Genomic DNA, 24,641 nt, shown 5'->3' with positions numbered 1-24,641 from the left:
AAAAAAGTAAGAAATTAGATCATTTTTTCATATTTTTCAGAGAATAACTGACAACGTACGTAATTGGGGTATATCGTGATATATATCGTTATCGTGATATAAAATTATCCATATCGTGATATAGAATTTTTTCCATATCGCCCAGCACTACCAGAAACAAGAGTAACATTGATCAGTGGCCAAACTATAAAAAGTAAGAATTATGAGGACAGATATCTTGCTGGAAACCCAATGAATAGTAAAAGGTAAAGAAAAAAATGTCTGTGTTCAGTCTTAAAACTGGCATGAAGTTTAAAAAAATAACAACATACTTGAATATTACACCTTAGACATATTAGTGAGCCATTAAAGTTTTCCTTTAACTTGATGACTATTACAAGCAGAAAGAAAAAAATCACTAACATCTAAATGAGTTGGCTTGAAATTTATTTTCCTTCAATCAGGGGCATGACGTTTTCTTTCCACCCAGAGTTACAGATTGTTTGCTTTTTGCTTTTAAGTGGGTTGCGAAAGTATCCACACTCTTGACATGCTTTCTATTTCGTTGCCTTATACAGCAGAATTTAAATGGATTTTCAGTTTAATTTAATGATTTCAGATTTAAAGTAACAGACCTATGCAAAATACATTGGATACCGATGTTAAAGGAAGAAAAAATCTTGTTTTAGAGCATTGGAAAAATAATAAACTGAAAAGTGGTGTGTGCATATGTATTATATCCAAACTGTCTAGTCTTTAAATAAAAAAAATCTGTATCTTTTTCCTGCCACTCTTCCATGAAGTCCAGCTCTGTGCAGCTTCTAGTGCTCCGATGGACAGATCCTCCCCTCTCCCCTCTCCCCTCTCTCCTCTCTCCTCTCCCAGCTCCATCAGGGTTATCTTTGTCCTCCTGGATGTCTCTCTGATTTTGGTGGACCACCCTCTCTTGGCAGGTTTACTATGGTGGCATCATCTTTTCATTCCCTAATAGTAGATTTAATGGAGCTCTGTGGGATGTTCAGGCTTCTGGGATATCTTTTTTTTTATAACTAAACCCTGATTTTTAATTCTGCACAACTTTGTCTCTGGACTGTGTGGAGAGTTCCTTGGTTTTCATGATGTCTCTTGCTTGGTGGTAGACCTTACTGCTTTGTGGTGTCGAACTGCTGTTTATTGAGGAGGCTATCAGAACAGTTGTACATACGTAAAAAGAAACAAACAAAGCAACTGGAATTCTATTCTGCAGTTAAAGACATTTCTCCTCTTATTTGGGGAGCTTTTTCATTTCAAAGCTGGAGATCGTGGAGTTCCACGGTTTGAGATGCATGAGATGCTCCGTTGATGCAGCTAAATTCAAATGCAGAATAATCTCCCTGGCCTCCCACCTGAGGGTCATCGTGGTCTTTGTTTGCCTGGCTCACAGAGAGCTGTTTGGTTCTGCGAGAACGGAGACAATCATTCTCGCTCTCGGGGCTGCGAGAAAAGAATGTCGTCATTTTCTCCTCAGAGCACCGGTTTGGGAGCACTAGCAGCTTGTTCTCAACATCATCTGACCACGACTTTTTTTTCTTGTGTGGTGCCCGACAGCTATTGTGCGAGTGGTCAAAGATTTGAATGCGGGAAAATAATTTGTGTGCTGGAATGTCGCTGGACGGCAGATTCTTACCAGGTACACAGCTATAGCACCTCCAATCAGGAAGCCCAGGTAAACGTCAATGGCATGGTTCTTGTACTGAATAATCCTGGTCAAACCACAAATGATGGCACTCATCATGAAGGAGAAGACCAGCAGGGGCTTGAGTAGCTTGGACGAGTCTGTCAGTGTGCTGTTGAAATACATCTGTCAACACAACATAGACCAGTCATCATGTACAGTATTCTGCCTTCCCCACTGGTTCGTGGGTTTTAAAGAATCTTAAAGAAAGCCCCATTTGAATACCAAATGCATAAAACACAGTCAGTGTTTGCGATTCTAAATAATGCCAATTACATTCCTTTTACAAAAAATGGAAAATCAGTTCCTTTTACAAAATTCAACAAAGCAGATTTTAAAGACTGAGAAAAGCCAAAAACTGACATGTTCCTTGTCTCTGTGTTAGGACTTTCAAAGTCTCCAGTTTCATTAAAAACACAAACCTCTGACTAAACGTAGAGTCTCACTGGGTTGTGCCTGTTGGGGGTCTGGTTGGCAACTCAAAATTGTGAGAAAATACACAAATTTTTAATTTTTCCATTTGTAAGCTCACTGAATTCGGAGTGTTTGCGTCCAATATTCAGTGTGAGCACACATTGAGACTAATATTATGTTTGTGTGGAACAATGTAGGACAATGTAAGACATGCAGCTGAATGGCTGTTTAAATGATTAATATAGTGTTTGAGTCAGAAATGAATCCTCAGCAGACACACATGATAATCTGACTGTCAGCCTTGATAATATCTTAACCATTAGAATAAACTGATTTGAACCGAAGTATTTTTATTATAAATAATTTTGTAGATTTAATTATACATTTTAGGATGTAAATTTCACCCACAGAGTTTACAAATGCACATTTTAGTTTTAGGTCCAGGTAGTATAATACATAAAAAGTGTCTGTAATCTGAATTTGTATGCTGTTTTAATCAGCCAGTCCAGCAAAGAACCAATAACCTTTAGTATAAACAATCAGATGAAAGAAAACTCATTTAGTTCACCCAAAAATGGCTCAGTAGTGTTTTTAGGCTATAAATTTAACCAGAATTTCTGTTCGTTATTGAAAGCCCTTTGCCAATTGCTCCGACATGTATGTTATATGTTTAAAAGCATAAATGAAGTTGTTTTGTCTCTAAGGAGGTAGATACCGGTTATTACACACAAAGAAAAATTACTTATACTGCCTTCAAATTGTCCAGGGTAGCATGTCCCTGGATAAACCAGCTCCCACCCACACTACAATTGGGCTTAATGGTGCACATCCAGTATTCAAATTTGTACATCCCATTCTCCAGTTGCCGGCTAACACACTAGTACCCACCTTGGCAGTTGCCTCCACGTGTATGAGTTAATCTGCTAGAGTACACTTTAGAAATGAAGACAAGCAGATCTGGAACTGTTGCCTTGGTTCTCCATCAGTCTGAGTTTCACGAGAAAGTGGCAAAGAGAGAGAACTGTTGAAAAAAACTTTAATTAAATCTCTACAAGAGTTATCTGAATGGCATATGGAAGACTCCATGGTCAAGTGCTGCTGAGCTCTAACTGAGATTCAATGTAAGTTTTCTTCAACAGTGGTTTTCTCTTTGCCACTCGCCCATAAACCTCTGAACGGTGAAGCACCTGATCAACAGTTGTTGTAGCTCAGGCTCTCCAATCTCACCTTCTGAAGCTTAGAACTCCTTCAGAGAGCTCACAGGTGTCCTGGTGGCCTCTCTCAATATTCTCCTTCTTGGTCTCTCAGTTTGTGAGGATGGCCTGCTCTTGGTAGATTTAAACATGTCCCATAATCCTTCAGTTTCTTAATGATGGATTTTACAGAACTCCTGGGGATGTTTAGGGGCTTAGAAATTATTTTCTATCCATCTTTTACTTTTCAAGAATCTTTTCTCTGAGATGAATTAGGACAGTCACTAAAATGAGGGTGAATATTAATGCAATCACTTATATTACATTACATATTTTTATTTATTTGGTATTACATTGCAAAAAATTGATTCACTTTGTCACAGAAGAACGTTTTGTTTTTTTTAAAATTGAATTTATCAGAAAGGCCAATTTATATATTGACCATGATTGATTTATGACAGCAATAAAAAGGTAAAACATCCAAGGCGGTAAATACTTATTATAGGCGCTGCATCTTGAAACCCGGCTGCTTTCCTCTACATAAAACATGTTCAAGGCTAAAAACCACATCGATGACAAAAAATAATTACTAAACAACTGGTCCAAATCTGTCTTAATTTTAAAAGTGTCCTCCAGCAGGTTCAATTATAAGTGTGGGGGAGGTTGCCAAGGTGGGTATGGTGTGATGTGGGCGGAGGTGGGCAGCAAAAAAATTGTGCACGGGCAAAAAGGCAGTTTTGCAAACTACACAGACAAAAATACGGCGTGATTATCAAAAAACTGGCTGTTCAAAACGCAGCCACACTACTTGATGTTTTTTGGATTGTATACACTCAGTTCTGTGAGACTGAAACAGGAAATCTGCCTCTTTTCTTGTAGTTTTACCAAAACTTTTAGCCACCAGGATTGTTTCTAACCATCCCAGCCCAGCAAGATACTGGGATATTGTTAGTTTTTATCATCTGCCCGACTGTCTTGCTTTTGGGTCCTTCACACCACGGATCAGGACAGTAAAACGAAGTCCAACCAACCTTAACGAGTTTAAACACAAAGCAATAACAAAACTGCCAGCTTCCAGGAGCCAGAGTGAGCAGTTTTTAAAAAACTACACTGTGCAGAAAAAAAAAAAAAAACACTGGGCAACTACTCAATTACTCACCGAAACATAGACAGCAGCAAAGGATGCAAGCGTTGCATGCTGGGAAGGGAAGGATTTTCTGAAACAGATGAAAGAACAAAAATAGATTCACCCAACGGTCTCATCTGCACGAGTGAGTCAACAGTAGGAGGAAAGAAACACGAGCATAATGAGATGTATCAGGCGTGATCATACACACATGTTCTGTTGCAAGGGGTCAAATCACCGAAGCACAACCGACCCTTCATCTCGTCTGGTTCCACCAACAATGGAATATTTTTATTATTGTACACATTTGCTTACCATTACAATTAAAAACATTCATAAATGAAACTGATTTTACCCAGTCAGTGTTTTTCCTGCAGTCTCATGTCAGCGTGTAATGAAGTCCACCAGGACCTGGGAGTGTGAGCTGCAGAACCAACCTGAACCTGTGGCCCAGTTTCTCTCTCAGCTCCATTCCAGTGACCTACTTCTGACTCCTTATAATCACTCCTCTAACCTACCCGGCTCTACAGACACTCTGCGGATCTGAGTGGGTCTTTGTGCATTCCGGCAGCTGTGCGTATCCTTCGCTTTATTTTCATTTGCAACATCTGTGGAGTCATAAAAAATTCATACACACATGAAAACAGATTGCATTGCTTCTCAGTGAGCTGACCCAGTTTTGCAGCTGAAATTACCAGTCTAAGCACATTTTATACTCTATTATTCTGCTGTCATGCACAGCTTATAATGTGCGGCGAATTATTGTGAATCATTATCGCCCGCCATCGAAGACAAAAGGGCAATCATGTTTTTATTTAAGTAAAGATATTGCACAATGTGTCGCCCTCGCAGTATGTGATGGGGATGACTCTCAGCTACTACCACACCAAATCTTAGCTTAATATCCATAAAATGGACAAAGTTGTACCCTTTTCTTCAGTAGCTCAAAAGAGATTTTGCTAGCCAATAAACAGAACTGACTTCCACAGTTAATGTTGAAGCCTTAAGCAAAGATGTTGTGCCATGTGTAGCAATCATAGTATGTGATGGGGTTGACTCTCAGCTACTACCGTGCCAAATTTTAGCTCAATATCTGTGAAACTGACCAAGTGATAGCTATTCTTGTCTTAGCTTAGGTCGATTGGTTGCGGCGATCATCTTGAATTGGGTTGATTCCAAAGTTAATCAGTTAAAAATGTACATCTAGTGATTACCTTCTGATTATTTCATTAAATCTATCCAGTTGTTCAGGAGATATTTTGCTAACATTACAGGGAAACAAATACACACACACACAAGCAAAAACATATCTTGTAGCTGATAATATGACTGTGGAGGAAATTTAAGTTTTCCGCCAAGGCCTTCTCTGTCTTTTTTATTGGGGAGCCATTCCTGTCTGCTGTGGCCATAAACTTTGCTGTTGCAAAACCAACATGTGAAACAAAAGAAAGCTTGATGATTTTATGAATTTAAATGAGAAAATTCTGAGCAGGAAATCCCTTTGAATGTATGACAATTCTTCACCGCAGTATAAATGTCAGAATGTCCGCCTTATGATATTAGGAGAAAGTTTTACGCAGTCACAGTCACAAGGCGCCTGTGGTTTTTATCTTTATGCTGCTTGTATTTTGTCACGTATGGTAATGTATTTGGATTTTTTTAGTTTACATTTGTCAAAATGGAAAGAAATGAAGAGTGTGTCGTATAAAGGTTAAGGCTTGTGACGGATATGACATAAGTGTAACTTTCATGGTGCGTTCCTGTTATACATACTGCATGTGTATTTGATTTAGGGGTAGGAAAGTTACAGTGTACTACTATATTAGCATTGTCAGGGTGTTATTATCTTGTTTTTGTTGGTGTGGTGTTTTGTTCTTCTGTGCGCCGCTGCTGCAGTGTTCATCAGCATCTTCTCAAGACTGCGTTAATGTCCGAACGTTAGTCTTCTGTCAGCAACTCGCCAGGGTCTTACCCACCATCTTCTGGTTGCTCCTACTGCTAGCTGCTCTCTGTTGCTCTACTCTGGCAGATCTCAGTCTGACAATCTGTCCTCTGTTCTCCACAAGTCACAACAGCAGCTTGCACATCAGTTTCTTCCAGGTCCATGTTTATAGAACAAATTTAAAATGTTGTTTTTATATTGGGACACATCATTTGACTGAACCGTACGCAACCAGTGCTGAAAGAAATGCTATGTACATGTTGTTGGTACTTCCAATAAGCTACAGAAATGCAAGGCAGATGCCCAAAATTAAGACAGAGTTTGAGCATTGATAATAAATGCCTAAATTCATGCATCACTGCTTGACTACAGGTTTACTTGTGGCTCATAGAGTTTGTAAGATGCGAATGAAAGGCATAACTTTCAGTTACCAGGCTCATAATAACTGACAGCTGATAAATGATAACTAGTTTGCTGTTAAGACTAGGCTTAACTCTTTTCTTTTTGATAAATCCTATAGTTAGTGTTGGCTTGGGTTTCCTGAGCTATCCCATAGTTTTGCTGCTTTAACCTTAAACTGCTTGAAGACAGACTGACCACATGTCCTCACTCTGCTGCTGTCTTTACTTGTTCTACATTCCATGTTTGTATTTGTAGTTATTTCTGTCGTTAACCTGTCTCTTTCTTTTTTCTTCCCAGAGAAACTACACCTGGACCAATCCTTCTGTGTTTGTCTGTCTCTCTGTCCTGTCCTCTTAAACTTCGGCCGGTCGCAGCAGATGGCTGCCCATCCTAAGCCTGGTTCTGCTGGAGGTTTCTTCCAGTTAAAAGGGAGTTGTTCCTTCCCTCTGTCGCCTCCTTGCTGCTCAAGATGACAAAGCGACAAAGTGAAGATTTGATGCAGTCTGATTGCTTCCTTAGATAAGTTTTACTAGTTGGCATTTGATAATGTTCTGTATGTGATTGTATCAAATTGCATTAGACTGAACTAGTGCTGGGCGATATAACGATACATATCGTGGAGACGATAGAAAAGTGTCTATCGTGATATATTTTCTTCTATCGTTTCTATCATAATTGTATCAATGATTCATGTAAATATTTCATAATGTAGGCTACGGTGAATGTATTAGTGTTTTCACTTTGCATACATTCAGTTTATATAAGTGATAAATAAGAAGAAAAAATAACTATTTTGCGAAGCACCTCCGTTTTGCGACATGACGCTGCTTTACGTGTGGGTTTAAAACATTTTTTTACTGCAGCGGCTTTCTGTGCGGCCCGGTGTTTTCACCATATTCTGTGACCCACCGTATATTGTGTCGGCATTTAAGTCATGTGTGCTGAAAGATGGAGACGCATGAAGTATCAAACTCGGGGTCGCAACAAGTAGAGACAGCTAGCAGGCAGCCCAAGAAGAAAAACTTTTACCAAAATGAGGGGGGACGTCTGTGATTTGGTTCAAGAAGTCCGACACGGAGCAGAAAAAGGTAATATGCTAACTCTGCTAATGCTAATGCTAACTCTGCTATTAGACTGTTTTCTCATCTGACGCCAACACAACAAACCTCTTCTATCACTTAAAGAAGAACCACGAAAAAGAATATTTAACAATCCAAAAAGTGCAAGGTCAAACAAGTTGTAAAAGAGCCGGGGAAAGTTGCAAAAAGTGAAACTATAGCCGGCCGAAGATAATAGAGTCTGTTGTCCTTTGATACTGTTACGTCCTAACAGGTACATATATATTGCTGCACTAAAACGCAGCAAATCTCATTTGTGAAAGTTCAGTTAAATGTCACTTAGAAATAAAGCTTGAAAAAAGTAAGAAATTAGAATTTTTTTTTCATATTTTTCAGAGAATAACTGACAACGTACGTAATTGGGGTATATCGTGATATATATCGTTATCGTGATATAAAATTATCCATATCGTGATATAGGATTTTTTCCATATCGCCCAGCACTAGACTGAACTGACTGTATTATTATCGTATAATGTCCTGAGACTACTTTTGATGTGAATTTGCGCTATATAAATAAACTGAATTGAACTGAATAACAAAGCCCACAAATCTTTTTTTTTTATTATTATTCTTCAGAATAAGACACAAATGCTCCTGTCAGATACATAAAAAAACACCCAGTAAGGCTCGTATGAGTGGACTGTTTGGAAAAGCTAAAGGTACTTTTTGTGCTACATGGAATATATTTGCCTTTTTCCTCCTCACCTGCCCTGATTGATGGCTGTCAGGTCTGCTCCTGAGCAGATTTCTTCCACAACATAAGGGTTCTGCTCACAGCTCACGTTCAGCGTGGTGTAGTTGGGTTTGCAAACGGTGAGAAAGTAGGGTGTTGGGTAGCCAGTCATCAGCTGGAGGATGTCAGTAATGAGGGCAGTCGCACAAAGGCCAAATGTATGAACACCTGAGGGCAAAAGATCAGATGTAAAGTCACTTAATTGTACAAATAGTTCTTTAAAGAATAAGACTTGATTCATAACTCAAGTTATTTAAATAACTTGCTGCCAGTTGAAACCTAATTATTGCTATACCTTTTCAACTGGATGATTGTTACCTATTAGCTAAGTTAAATACAAGTGATGATTTTAACTTTTTAACAAAGTTGAATAGAAAAAAACAAACAACAACAAAAAAAAAAAAAAAAAAACACTTAAAGCATGCCAGCTTTGGGAGAGTTAAAAATAAATTCTATCAATTTGGTGATCAACAGACACCAAGCCAATATAAACATGTTGGGCTTAAATGGGTAATGAATAAGTGATTATTTAGGGTTTCAGAAAGATCAAAGTACAATTAGACAGTTTGACAAAAACAATCTACAATTCCAATTCCAATGAAGTTAGGATGTTGTGTAAAACATAAATAAAAATAGAATTTGATGATTTGAAAATCCTTTTCAACCTTCATATAAATGAATACACTATAAAGACAGGATATTTAATCAGGGTTTCCCCCAGAAAAGAGGCTAAGCCCGGTGGTAGATGGCCTATCGCTGGCCGAACGCCGGCTGACTTGGTAAAAAAAAGATAAAAGTTGACAGAAAGTTAAAAATATGGCTATTTATTATGTGATATTGTAAGATATTTGTGCCAAATATTTGCACAACTACAGTTTTACAAAAAGGAACTTTTTTAATCAAAAATACAATTAAAATAAAAACAAATTGTTTGCACCTAATTTGAAACCTAATTTAAGTCACATTTACAAATAAATTAAATTAACATAGCTGAAAAAGTGCAAACAAAGCACCAACACACATCTCACATCAAGGCCAGTGAATAAGAACAGACAACTCTGAAAAACAGAGAGATGCTGTTCTGTACTGTGCTTTTTGTGCCACAGGCTGCATGCTGGATCAGCATATCTAATGCTGAATTTAATAGCATCATTTTACTGGTAAACAAGGATAATATTTTCACTAAGCACAAAACATGCTTAACGTATTCGGTCTTGTAAAGCCACCCGCTGAATTTCAGCTCAACTCAGTTTTTGGTTAAACCCGCTCATTCAATGTTTATTGCTGTGGCTCTGACAACATGTTAACTGGAAAAAAACTGTTAAAAACTGACGTATTTATAATAAACAAGCGGAGCTTAGCCTGGCAGCTGGGTCATCAAACCCTGGCGGCCCGCCAGGCCTATAATACGCTGGAGGAAACCCTGTTAATGTTCAAATGAATAAACTTTGGTTTTTTTTTAAATATTCACTTTTATTTATTCATTTTATGCCTGCAACATGTTACAAAAAATCTGGGGCAGAGGCAACAAAAGACTGGGAAAGTTGAGGAATGCTCAAAAACACATTCCACAGGTGAACAGGTTCATTGGAAACAGGTGAGCGTCATGATTGGGTATAAAGGGAGCATCCCAGAGAGGCTCAGTTGTTTACAAGCAGGGATGGGGAAAGGTTGACCATGTTGTGAACAACTGCGTGAGCGAATAGTCCAACAGTTTAAGAACAACATTTCTTAGCGTACAATAGAAAGGAATTTAGAGATTTCATCATCTACAGTCCATAATATCATCAAAACAATCAGAGAATCTGGACAAATCTCTGCAAGTAAGGGACAAGGCTGGAAACCAACACTGAATGCCCGTGACCTTTGACCCCTCAGGCAGCGCGGCATTAAAAACCAACACCATTCTGTAACGGATATTACCACATGGGCTCAGGATCACTTCAGAAAACCATCGTCAGTGAACACAGTTTGTTGCTACATCTACAAGTGCAAGGTCAAACTCTACAATGCAAAGAGAAAGCCAAATATCAACAACTCCCAGAAACGCTGCCGGCTTCTCTGGGCTCGAGCTCATCTGAGATGGACTGACACAAAGTGGAACAACATTGTTTTCAGAAATCATGGATGTTGTGTCCTCCGAGCCAAAGAGGAAAAGGACTGTTCGGATTGTTATCAGCGTAAAGTTCAAAAGCCAGCCTCTCTGATGGTATGGGGGTGTATTAGTGCCCACGGCATGGGGAACTTGAACATCTGTGAAGGCCCAATTAATGCTGAAAGGTACATGCAGGTTTCGGAGCAACATTTGCTGCCATCCAAGCGACGTCTTTTTCAGGGACGTCCCTGCTTGTTTCAGCAGGACAATGCCGAGCCACACTCTGCACGTGTTCCAACAGCGTGGCTTCGCAGTAAAACAGTGTGGGTGCTAGACTGGCCCAATATGAAGCCCAAACTACGACAACGGAGACCCCGGACTGTTGAGCAACTGAAGTTGTACATCAAGCAAAAATGGGAAAGAATTCCACCAACAAAGCTTCAAACAGTAGTGTCCTCAGTTCCCAAACGCTTATTGAGTGTTGTTAAAAAGAAAGGTGATGTAACACAGTGGTAGACACGCCCCTGACTGATATTTCCAAAAAAACTAAAGTTTATCCGTTTGAACATTAAATATCTTGTCTTTGTAATGTATTCAATTGAATATAGGTTAAAAAGGATTTGCAAATAATTGTATTCTGTTTTTATTTATGTTTTACACAACATCCAACCCTCATTGGAATTGGGGTTCTAATTGTGTTAACAATATGAGTAAACATAAAATGTTTGTCATTTTCTGGAGCTAGAGTGATTGTAAAACACTTTTGCTGTTGAGTGTTTTTTAAGCAAGAACAGACCACAGTGTAGAAAATTTTAACAATTACATTACAAATAAAAAGCATGTGTACCAACAAAGCGGAAGGCTCTCCGTATGAAGGAGTTGAAGTTGCAGCCAGCTGCGTTAATGTTGGCCTCATTCCCAGCACCGCTCTTCCGCCGCGAAAGGCAACAGAACAGGATGGCCTCTCCAATCATAATCTGTAAACACAACCACCTTACTGTCAGTTTCAAACAGTTTTCACTGAAGAATAGCAATAATGGCAATAATGCAATCTTTTCTGTGCATGTCCCATCAGACACTTGTTCATTGTTTCCTGGATGAACATTCATAATTCTCAGTGCCTTTTAATGTTTGTTAGAAATGTACAAAATACAGCCCAAAACGTACCTGGTAAGTCCCAGGTAGGTATTTGGTAAGTACAGGGTACCAAGTCATAGGAACCAGGTAAGTACCAGGTACATAACTTTTAAATACAAGGAAGGTGTCCGATAAGTACCAGCTACATACCCAATAAGTACCACAAAAGTGCCCTGTAAATACCAGGTAAGTACAAGTTAAATACCCTGTAAATAATAGGCAGGTTCCAGGTACATACCAGGCTGCATTGTGTACTGTTCTACAGCCCAACCTAAACACTGGTTTCCACAGTCTTGCTTAAGCTATGAGCACTGTCAAAACCATTTTTTAACTGAGTGTTGCATGCACTTTTAAAGAGACACGTGATGTTACAGTTGGCTACTTGGATGCTTGTATAGGAACTCTCAAGCATCTCCTCATAAAAAAGAAAATCTAACACTATAGCATTAAGTTAACATTTGAGCTAACATTATAAAATTGAATCAAGCTCCCAATGACTAAGATCCATCATGTAATAAAGGACTCATAATTCCATAATTGCAATGCACTGTGGTACAGTAGGTTAGCATAACTGCCTTGAAGCATGAAGATTCTTGGTTTTAACTTAGTCCTTGATGGACTGTAAGTATGAATGATTGCTTGTTTGAGTTGCCCCATGATGGGTTGGTGACCTGTCCAGGATGTACCCCGCCTCTCGCCAGATGATTACCTGACATAAGACACAACCTTGAACAGGATCAAGCAGTTGTAGAAAATGGATGGATGGATGGATGGATGGATGGATGGATGGATGGATGGATGGATGGATGGACGGACTGACACTGACACCCTGGTTGACTTTGGTGACTCAAAGCCTTCTTTTTAGTTGTGCAGCTATAGACTGAGGCTGCTGGGGGATGTCCCATCGCGCAATAAACACTTTTCTAGGCTAATCACAGCCTCAGTGGTGCCGGTGATCATCGGAGCACTCAGTGCTGTGACCCCAAACTAGAAGAGTGGCTCCAACAGGTCCCAGGAACAACCTCGGGGATCTCTGCCCAGAAGAACTCAGTCCTACGAACAGCTAAGATACTGAAAAGAACCCTCAACATCCCAGGCCTCTGGTAGGGGACCCAAGTTTGAATGAAGTGGAATAATGAGTTGGAGCCATACAGCTAAAACTCAGCTGATTTAAGTTGATCTTGCCTGTCTTGTTAGGGTTCAGAGTCCAGACAGAGAGAAGGGAAACAACTAAAACATGCAGGATAGTGGTACTCCAGGACCAGGTTTGGGCACAACTGCTTTAACACTTTTAAACAACTAAAATATTAAATGATATTTGACATGTCAGTTTTGTGTTGTGGGAATTATGCTTACTGTGATGGCTGGTCCAGCGAATGCCAAGCTAAGCAGCATCAGCAAAGGAACGACCTCATGGTTGGGGTCAATGTAGGGTAAACTCAGGCTGCGGTCATGACAGTTGTAACCAGACTTAACCGGCTTGAACACATCCGTCCATTCCAGGAAGTAAAGACTAACCACAGACGACACCAGGATCGGCAGCTACACAGGGACAAGAGGGGCAAATAAAGAAAATGATATTACAGTTAAAAGTCAGAACAGCAGAAGCTTTAGCAGATTGCCAATGAATAAATAAATAGATAAACAGGCAGTGAAGGATGCAAATGTCCCCATAGCCTTCGGTTCAATGACCATGTTAATTTGATTTGAAAATGACCACAGAGGCATGAAAAATACTTTCATAACATAAAGATAGAAGTGAGGGTAAAATAGAGCCTGGAATTACCAGAAGTGATCTCATCTCAAATCTGCTCAATGAAATCTACAATTAAAAGTGAAACAAAAAAAAAACTACTGTTATGTCTATCTTAAGATAATAAAAAAAGAACTGATTATTCCACAGCAGGTCAATCTTGAAATGAACTCCTAATGATGGTTGGGTTTTTTTTTTTGTTTGTTTTTGGGGTTTTTTTATTGCCGCTGAGAAAAAAAAGAGGAGGATTGGTCTGTGGAAGATATCAAAAGACAAAGCTCACATAAGGCTCAGCTGGTTCTATAAATCCTGCTTTAGACACGCTGAATGGCTGGCTGCAGTAATAACACAGCTGACCTGTCACAGTGAACTGTGACTTAGTTCAGCTTTACTACAATATCCAGTCCTGTCAAAAGCATTGAGACCTGAGGAGAAGACCAGAAAGGACAAGATTCAGATAAGCTGTCCTCTTCACGAAACAGCTGCATAGCTCAAAAATACAGTGCCTAAAAATGTCATGTCTTGTCCTAGTTCCTGGGTCCTCTCATTTCCTTCGCTCCCCCAGGTGTCTTCCTTATATTGTCCTTATGTGTTACACCTGTCCTCAAAATTATGTGTCCCTATTTAAACCTCCTGGTTCCCTTTCCCCTTTGCTAGTTTGTCTCAACTTCTGTCAGCATCTCAGCCTTCACTCCGTGCTGGAGGAACTTTGGATTTTGACTTTGCCACGCTGTTTGACTACCCCCTCTGGATAGTGGATTACCTGTTGTGTTCTGTCTGAATAAAGTGAGAGTCTGCATCTTGGATTCACCCTGTGTTTGTGTCAAAAGTATCTTCACTCCTGTGGATATTTTATTCTTTTAGTGTTGTCATAAATCAATCATGGTCAATATAAATAGGCCTTTTACCAAAAACATTTCAAGAAACCCTCTTCAATGTCAAAACAAAATCAAATTTCTATAGAGTAATACCAATTTTAAAAAGTTATGTTTAATAAGTGACTGCATTAATATTCACCCCTTTAAAGTGAATGTCGTAATTCAAGCCAGAGAAAAAAAATTATTGAATTGCTTTTGACTACATTAATGACCTCTGCCATGGTAATGGTCTCGTCTTCTCCTGAGTCCTCAGACTCTCCCTCCTCAACGCTGGACATGATGGCCAAAGGAGACTCCTTCCACAGCTAAACAACAGTCCGGGTCAACAGTTCCCCACCCAAACCAAGTACGACCTGGGACGGGACCTGCTTTCACTTTTTGAGTCATTACCTGCTTCAGGTGTCCTCCGAGACAGCCAAGCCCTAAAGACCTCCTTCTTCAGCCTGATGGTCTCTAATGCCACTGGTGCCCCCCTAGGGGGCGTGCCCCACACTTTGGGAACCACTGACATAACCAGTGGAAATATGGTAAAAAAGAGAGCAGATGGTTGTCACATCTAATATGGCTGCAGGTATTCAGGAGGAAGAGCTGTTGTGTTTCTGGCTGTGATACAGAGAGGATGTTTAAACTTAAATCATTCAGTTTGACTTTCATTGATTTATTTGCTTTAGTCGTAATTCGCCCATCATAGGACTAATATTTTTATAAACACTCCTTTTTATTGACTGCAGCAGTAATCTCCTTCCATGAGTTTTGAACCGTTTGATTATCTTTGTGATCTCTCACAGAGGGATCATATAAATGTTGATACAGACGAACCAGCTCTGCTAGAGCACCAAAATCGTCCATTTTGAACGGAGCACATGGTCCACGCCAAGTTACAAAAGGTGCACAACGCGACACTGCGCAGGGCCTTCGTGCAAGGGCGGGGACAGCGCAATTGCATCACTGTTGGCACGCGCACCCTTGCGCAGCGGTTTTGGGGGTGCGGGTGGAAAAAACATGTATAAAAAAATTACGTTTTTATAATAAACAAGCGGCGCTTAGCCTGGCGGCCCGCCGGGCTTATGATACGCTGGGGGAAACCCCGGAAATAATTAAATAATTGCAATAAAATCATGTTGAAGCACCTTACGGCAAATCTGAACAGTGGACATTGTAGTCAATACACATACTCTACTTTAAAAGACACAGTTTGACGTAGGAGTAGCAAACACTAAATGACACGCTGAAAAGAAGCCAACTGTTCAGAATTTTGAAAGGTTGGTTATGTTGGTTTGGTTTAGTATGGTAAGATCATTTTTTTTATCATGAAACAAAGCTACATTTCTCTTCTCCAATGGTGTGTTAGTACAGCTAGAGATTCAACAGCCTTATGGCCTGAGGAATTAAGATGTTGCCCATTCTAGTTGTCTTTGATACAATGGAACAGTATTGCTTTCCAGATGGTAGAGGCTGAACAGCTTGTGGGTGACGCCAGATGGATCTTTCACAGTACTTAAAGCCTTTTTTGTAACCGTCCTTAAAAAACAGACTCTAAGGAGGGCAGTGAGACCCCAAAGTCTCTCCCTGTCATTCTCAGCATACGTTGCAGAGCCTTCTTGCCAGACACAACTGTTGCCATACCAGGAAGTGATGCAGCAGGTTAGAAAGTTCTCAGTAGTGCCCTAGTAAGAGGTGGTGAGAATGGTTGGAGAAATTCTCACCCACTTCAGTCAACCAAGGAAGTGCATCAACTGAGTTTTCTTTGCCTGGTGTGTGGTGTCCAAGAGAGGTCCTCAGGGATGTGCTCTTAAAGATTTTGTGTGGTTGACCGTCACCAAAATGAAGCCCTTGCTGTTGAGTTCCACCACTGTTGTCAGCGGAGTGAAGACATAGATGTTCCTTTTATCTAGATGGGATAAGACTGCAAGTAGGGCATGTGCGATTGCATCATCTGTGGACCGGTTACTACAATGAGCAAATCGAAGGGGGTCCAAAGGAGGTGGGAGGCTGGCTTTAATGTGACCCATGACTAGCCATTCAAAGCACTTCATTATGACAGAGGTCAAAGGTTAGAGCCACAGTGAGGCAGGTTAGAATGAAACCTGTCTGGGAGGGGTTGGGGTGGCATCAGTGATCACCACTTGTGATGTTAATTAATTTAGCATTGTTTGTCACGAAGTTCAAGGTGCAGAGTAATTAATTGAATCACCTTGTCAGATGTTATTTGGATAATGACTTTTGTATTTACAGTGGCTCCGCACGGCCCAAGCACTGCTGGAATCCATTTGACTGATGGGGTGAATGGATGCAAAGAGGCTTCAGTGTTGCTTTGTTAATTTGCATTCCCCACTCTCAGAGCTTAACCCTTCCTCCATCTCTCTCTGATTTCTTGAACCACAAAGTCTCCCCCTCAGCTCCAGTTCAGTATCTCAGCATGTGCAAATGAGAAATATAGGTCAGAGACATGCTTTGCAGATGCTGGTCCACAGCGATTCTGCATTTTTCTTGCTTCAAAGCAGATTTTCATGAAGTATTATTTGCTATATTCTGGTATTTAGAAAGTACGGGAAGATTTTTTTGGGTGTACTGCAGCTACATGCAGTGGGGTTGCCAACTATTCCTTTTAACTTGGAATTAGGACTGCTAAATTATGGTAAAAATAATAATTACAATTATTTTATTTTATTTTGTAATCACAATTAATTATTGTTTGGAAATGTTGCTTTGTAGCAATAAGAAAAAAGGGAATTGACTCGAATGTGAAATTTTCCTACCGTTTTGTTGAACTGTCACTTAAAATAATTGACAATATGACAGTTGACAATAATAAATGACAAGTAAAACTATTAAGATGTGATTCAAAGACTGCTTCTTTGTCTCAGCTGTCTGTTGTGTTTCATAATAATCCAAACAGGAAATCATCACTTGAAAGTCATCAGTTGTCATACTACAGTGTCTAAAAGCAAATTTTACCTACTTTCATTTTTGAAATGTGTACGTTTGTGTGCATCTTTAGCAAAATATTTCATACATCACTGAACAGAATTTAATGAAACTCAGAAAGTAATTACTGCATGCACATATACAACTGAATAACTTTTTGTGTCAAGCCAGTCAGTTTTTATAAACAGTCAGCTAAAATTGACTCCAAACTTAGATTTTGACCGGAAGCTGTAAAGGTGTTTTGGAAATGTTTCACCTAAACAGCTGTAGTTAATATCTGATTCCACAGCTCTCTGCCTTGTTTTAATGTGACTGTTAAGTCGCCACATATTTCCTTTGGTGTTTTATTATCTTCCAACAAAACTGACAGACGGGGCAGTTGTTCTCCCAAATCACACACATCGTTTACACATGGATTATTTTGTTTTTAAATGTTGTTCTTGGTGATAAATGTGATTTCTGAGCAGCAGAGCTCTCCGTGTGCCTGTCCCCTCTCCCGCTCACAAACGCAGCCGGTCAGCGGCAGAGGGGGCGGAGCTTTACCTCATGCAACTCAGGAAGTAAATTTGATCGCAAAGCGGAATACGGCAGATTATTTTGAATAATAATCGTTTGTCGGTTATCCTGTTTTTGCTGTGTGGAGCAAAAATCAGAAAAGAAACTACAAATTTGATTAAGTACACAGTCCTACTTTGAGTATACACATCATGTATGTTTTGGTTTTTTTTTTTCATTACTAAGGGCCCTGTTTCCATTAAGTACTCCTAAGAAAGTGATCAGGTTGCCCTTCTGGTACGTCTGGGCTAGTCCATAACTCTATGTCAGTGAATATGAAAACAGTCCATTTACCATTCACTCCTCTCACATCAACTAAATACTGAATGTGAGGTACAATATTTAACATAAAATACTGAATTTTCTTGTTTATAAATGATTCACAAATAGATATTTAGGCACTTAACTCTGCAAAGGTTTGCACTTCTTGGCAGAACAGAAACACTTGGTTTGTTTTTTGTTAAACTTTATTATTACTCCCTAAATTAGTATATTTTAGAATTAATTGCTGAAATTTCATTGAACCAACTAATGGTGTTCTTTTTGATCAGAATATCATTTAAACCCCCACAGTAAAAATATTACCAGGACCGCTGCACAATACTGGTAAAATTAGAAACATCTTGACCCAAAAACTGGTCCATGCATTTATCATGTCTAGTCTGGACTATTGTAATTCTTTATTGTCTAGTTGTTTAAAAATCGGTCTAAAAACTCAGAGTTCTGATGAGGGTTACGAGGAGAGAACTCATTTCTCCAGTTTTAGCTTTTCTCCATTGGCTTCCTGTCAAATTCAGAATACAATTTAAAGTCTTACTTCTAACATACAAAGCTCTGAAAAACCAAGCTCCATATTACATTAAAGACCTTATTGTTCCATGTTTTCCTAACAGAGAACTTCGCTCTCAGACTGCAGGTTTACTTGTGGTTCCTAGAGTTTCTAAAAGTAGAACAGGAGGCAGAGCTTTCAGTTCTCAGGCTCCTGTTGTGTGGAACCAACTTACAGTTTCTGTCTGAGGCTGACACCCTGTCTACTTTTAAGACTAGATATAAGACTTTCCTTTTTGAAATATCCTATAGTTAGGATTGGCCTGGGTTTCCTGAGCTATCCCTCAGTTATGCTGCTATAGGCTTATAATGTTGGAGGACAAACTGAACACATTTCCTCACTCTGATGCTGTCTTTACTATCTCTACTCTCCATGTTTGTAATTATTAAACATTAACATGTGTTTCCCTTTGTTTTTCTTCCCACAGAAACTACACCCGGACCAATCCTTCTGTGTTTGTCTGTCTTTTTCCTGTCCTCTCAAACCCCAGCTGGTCGAAGCAGATGGCTGCTCGTCCTAAGCCTGGTTCCGGTTCTGCTGGAGGTTTCTTCCTGTTAAAAGGGAGTTGTTCCTTTCCACTGTTGCCAACCTGGTGCTCAGGATGGATTGTTACTAGGTAAAAATCTGACACAATCTGCTGGCTTTCTTCGATAACTTTTACTAATTTGTATTTTCTAAAGTATGTGAATATTTTTATATGTTGCCCTGAGGTGACTCTTGTTGTAAACTGCGGCTAAATAAATAAACTGAACTGAACTGATAATACATGTACTGGAGGGAAAAAAAAATTGTGGCTATGTTGTAAAACACTAAAAGAAGAAAAAAAAACTGAATTTGGAGAAAAAAAAAATCTGGCGTAAATTGAACAAGTTTCTTAAGATTTTATATTTAACATCAAACACATGACAGTCCTAAAGATTTCCTGTACTTTAGGAAGAGGTAAGGTATTAACTTTTGGAAAGTACAACCTCAAATCCGAAAAGGTTGTGAAGTTGTGTAAAATGTAAATAATAACAAAATTCAATGGTTTGCAAATCTCATAAACCCTTATTTCAATCACAATGGAACATAGTAAACATATCAAAAGACTCAGCTAAAAAACTGCATCATTTTTTAAAAAAAAAAGGAAGAACCAGCTGGAGGAGCATTTTGTAACTAATCAGGTTAACTAGCAACAGGTCAGTAAGAGGACTGTGTATAAAAAAGAACTTTAGAGAGACTAAATATTTCAAAGGGATAGGCAGTCTGTAAAAAATTTGAATTTGAATATTTCAGAATAATGGTCCTCAATGAAAAAAATTGTAAAAAACTGTGAACATTCCCTCATCACCCGTTCATAAAGTCATCAAAAGATCTCAAGAATCTGCAGAAATCTCTGAGCTCAAAGATCAAGACTGAGAGTCAGTATTGTATGATCGTGATCTTCGGGCCCTTGAGGGCCACGGCATTAAAACCAGATCTGATTCTGTTCTGGACATTACTGCATGGACTCAGGGACACTTCCACAAATCATGGTTTGTAAACACAGTTCATCGTGTCCATCTACACATGCTGCTTAAAGCTCTATTATGCAAAGAAGACGCAACATGTGAACTCTAGCCAGAAATGCTGCCATCTTCTCTGGACCAAAACTCATTTAAAATGACAACATGCATTCTGTTATGGAAAAAAAAATTGGTCCTTGGAGATGTTCTCATTTTGCGTAACAGCCCTTTACTGTACGTTTCTGTTCACAGTTTAATGTTTGGTCGTGAAGCCCTCCAAGTTATGATTAAACTAGTAGCCATAGCTGTGTCTTGCTATTAAGTTCTGGTTAAATGAGCACTTTAAATTATAATCTAAAGTCAGGCAGATTTTGTTGCTTGGACAGGTCTCATCCCTGGGACGTTCTGCTCAACATTTACTTTGTAAGAAATTGATAAAAAAAAAAAAAAAATGGATCTACCAGTCTCCCTTAAATTTTTGCCATGACACAATCTCCAAGGAATGCTAGACCTTCCCTTACTCTTTGTTTTTCGTGTCGTATGGAAAACCCTTTACGAAAAAGGCCTAGCACTCCTCAAAGGAATGCATATCACCCGCCGCCTCTCATGTCAGACTTTAAAGCCACGATCATCTCATGTTAGGAAATGATGGAGTTGTAGCTGCTTTGGTCGAACCTTGAAAATAACATATTACCCAATCTCATGTGATGCTGTGATACCTTGAAGGGTTTGTTAGAGTTTGGAGCATGTATTGTGAATGACTCTCAGCTACTACCACGCCAAATTCTCGCTCAATATCTGTGAAATTCATTGAGGTTTGGCGATTTTGTGCAGGCTAGTGCTAATTAGCTCTGGCAGGCATCTTGAACTGAGTAGATACCAAAAGTTCAACAATTGTAGAGCCAGTGATTTCACATTATCACCTTCAGCAATAAATCTTTTTTCTCTTTTAAGCTGACTGAATGCTTGTCCTTCCTCTTACCCCTCAGATTGGCTGCCTGCCCAGATATAGCTTTTTCCCAGCCCAACATTTTACAGACAAGCTGTGAATAACAAGCCTAACTAAGTGCTAAGTTTACACTGAAGCGTGATTCATGGTCAACTGGGACGTAGCTTCTATTAGAGGGGGGTGTTTTGTTGAAACTGTTGTCCGTTTGGCACCTTCACACAGAAGCTTTCTGCCTGCACTGTAACAGTTTGCAACAAATCGGGATGGACACGTCCACACTGCAACAACATCCAGCAGTGATGGACACACACACCCTCTAATGGCAACAGTGGACCACCAGAGCCGTGTGAAAGTGAGCGGTCACTCGCAAAAAAAGGTGTCAGAGGTTCACAGGAGCCCTTAATGCCTGGTTCACACGGCACGATTACGAAATTGTCTGCCAATTTTCAAAACCTAAGACACCACACGTGACGCTAAAAAAATCTTAGGTATAAACAGGTTCGATCGGACAGTGTGTGGTGTCCAGCCACACGGCAGGAGCAACACACCACACATGAACCGATTTCACTCACGAACATTCTGATTCCAGGCAGGTAATCCTATAAAATGTGAGAAATATAAATAGTTAAAACAAAAAATATAAATAAAGAATTTAGCCTGATATGATTTGAACAGGAGGAGAGGAAAACCTTTCCCTCCAGCGTCCCTCGCTGGATCCTGGGCCTGAAAAGTGTCCACTATGTCTCCATATTTGGACTGAGTTGACTCCCAGTCGACACTCACTGCCCTACACTTTTTTAGTCTTAGAGTTTAATGTGACACAAAGTAGAAGTTCTATTTTGTTATCAGTCCACAAAAAGGATTCAGTTGTTGCTCTTGTATTTGACATCCTCGTCTTTTCTTGTGTTTACAGTTTCAGTCAAACTGTAAAACATATACAGTCTACCTGAGATGTACGCTGTATGCACATGCTCCATGTCTCGTTTCCTGTTTCTGGTGTATCTCATGGTAGCGTACAGGCCATACAGGCCTGGCATGGTGACTACAGTATTTTGGGTTGGTTTGTTGTGTTTCTGTGTGGATGAAAACATCTTTTATATTACCTGTTTTTCCTTTAAAGATGCACCGTATGAAATTATATTTCTGAAGGATTCAAACATGTTCTTTGTTTACTGCGCAGAAATAGTAAAATGGTCCCACTGAGATCCAGTCATATAGGGGTTAACTGAATTCAGCAGTAATTTAAGACATATTAAGGTCCAGTTGAATAAAATACATTTGATTCCCTTTCAGATAAAAGACAATATACAGTAGTGTATATATAACATCTTGGGGCATCAGAGAGGAGCTTCACTGGACTAAAGCACAATGCCCAAAGATTAATCAGGTTGTATTCTGTCCAATATCTGAAACATCAAAGTTTTCAAACATTTTTTTAACAAACGACTATTGATGGTACAGATTCATGATTATTAAACCTTTTTATTAGAGTAATTCTTGTGTGATGAGGTCCTTATCACAAGGTGGCCGAAGGTGCAAACATGCAGCTAACGGCAAAATGGACAAACACATGAATGATGGATATTCGCGCTCCGTGGATTTGGCTGTGTCTTCCTGTTGTCTGAGCCGGTGCTGGCAGTAAGATGTCAGTCAGCCCAAACGTGGTGGGCCAGCAACAAATTACCAAACCAATGACACCTGAAAAACAAAGATTAGACAACCTCCATGTCATGTGAACGTCTGACCAAGAGTTAATGTTGAGTTGTTTCACTAGACTGGACAAAAAAAAGACACACCTAATTTGATCTGATATTAAAACAAATTGTATTTTTTATTAATATTTTCATAAAAATGATTTTTCTTTTCTCAATAGCTTCTATGTCTTGAGACCAGGTAAGGAAATATTAATGTTGAATTGTTTCATTCAACTGAACTAATGAGACACGCACCTCATGAAACGATTCAACATTCATTTTTAATTTTTTCAATTTGACAATTTTTCATCCACAATTAAGAAACGGCAGGAAGACACAGTTGAATCCACAGAGCTCCAGTAGCCATCATCCATGTGTTTGCAGGAAGTTTGCACCTGTCGGCCACCATGTTGTCATGACTGCGGCAAAAGGAAAAAAAATCATTTGAATTTAAAGACACCATATTTATCCTCATATAACAACTCAAACAAAACTTTATACTGAATTTAATTTTAGGGTTTCTTCTTGTTGACCATTCCTAAATTAGTCATACCCAGACCAAATTTGACTTCCCTTGTGTCTTCTTAAAATACTGATATGTAGAATAAATGGTACTGGTCATTACCAGTGAGCCTCCTCAATGGAAGCATACTGTCTGATAAATATTTTTAGAATAATATTTGATTTTATGAGTAAATTTTCTGATTTATTATGAGAACACTTGGGCTGGGGGTTTCGAGAAAAGGCTGTGGTCAACTAATAAGTTACCTGTTGCAGATAGCTCTTTGAACGGCCTCACATTGGAGAAACAGAGTTAAGTCTGACAGGACTGATGAGCCGAGGGCTCGTCTGAGCGAGGCCACGATGGAAGTGGATCGCTGCCGTTTTAAAACAATTCCAAACTCACAGCTGGAACTGGGATTCGTGCCGATGCTATTTCAGAAACCTTCGCACCACTGTCAGCGTTGCACTACTTGGCTATTTTCCTGGAATTCTACGGTTATTTAAAGCACAGGTGGCAGCAGCAGGGAGCTGTAGCACTTCCTGTGCACCTGAGGGCCACTTCCAGCAGGAGTTTCATAATATTTCTGATGAAATAACTCTGCAATGCAAATGAGCCGCTATAAAGTTGTAAAGAATGAAGGTGTTTCAAGTAGGATCTGCCATTTAAAGCAAAAACATTCTTTCAATTTGTTGGTAATTTTAAAAAAAAAAAAAATTATTTGTTGGTAATTAGTAGGGATGCACCAATATCAGTTTTAGGTATCGGTTCTGATACCATAAGTGTGTACTTGTACTCATAAAAGTGTTCTGATTCCTCAATACCAATACCACTTTCCTGCAGCATGACATTAACTTCTCAGCTGAGCAGTCAGGTGGTAAAGGACCATAACATCCTACTACACCGTCTTCATGTGGAGGTCGGTCTCTGTGACACTGTTCTGGACTGGTTTACATCTTTTCTCTCTAATCGGCTGGAATGTGTTAGCCTTGGTAAGGCCAAGTCCCAGGCTGTCTCTGTCTCCTGTGGTGTCCCACAGGGGTCAGTATTAGGGCCCCTGCTGTTTTCCCTCTATATGCTGCCTTTGGGTCAAATTATTAATCGACATAACATCTCTTTTCACTGCTATGCCGACGATATACAACTCTACATTAGAATTGGAGCATCATCATCACCATTCTCTCTCAATGCCTTCACTACTTGCCTGGAGGAG

General features: G+C 39.5%; 1 protein-coding gene across 1 annotated transcript in view; it reads right to left on the bottom strand.

The window, feature by feature from the left end:
• LOC108234709 (2-lysophosphatidate phosphatase PLPPR4) overlaps positions 1 to 24,641 on the bottom strand; it is a 42,488-nt gene that overhangs the window by 9,044 nt on the left and 8,803 nt on the right. The window contains exons 2-6 of the mRNA XM_017414088.3: positions 13,213 to 13,398; positions 11,567 to 11,696; positions 8,597 to 8,792; positions 4,460 to 4,517; positions 1,646 to 1,819 (exon numbers count right to left, since the gene is read on the bottom strand). Coding sequence (XP_017269577.1) covers positions 1,646 to 1,819; positions 4,460 to 4,517; positions 8,597 to 8,792; positions 11,567 to 11,696; positions 13,213 to 13,398 — 744 coding nt within the window. The remainder of the gene's footprint in view (positions 1 to 1,645; positions 1,820 to 4,459; positions 4,518 to 8,596; positions 8,793 to 11,566; positions 11,697 to 13,212; positions 13,399 to 24,641) is intronic.

Source organism: Kryptolebias marmoratus, linkage group LG21, assembly GCF_001649575.2.
Source record: "Kryptolebias marmoratus isolate JLee-2015 linkage group LG21, ASM164957v2, whole genome shotgun sequence".
Classification (NCBI taxonomy): domain Eukaryota; kingdom Metazoa; phylum Chordata; class Actinopteri; order Cyprinodontiformes; family Rivulidae; genus Kryptolebias; species Kryptolebias marmoratus.
The sequence above is the reverse complement of the archived record's forward strand: the minus strand, read 5'-3'. Positions and strand labels throughout refer to the sequence as shown.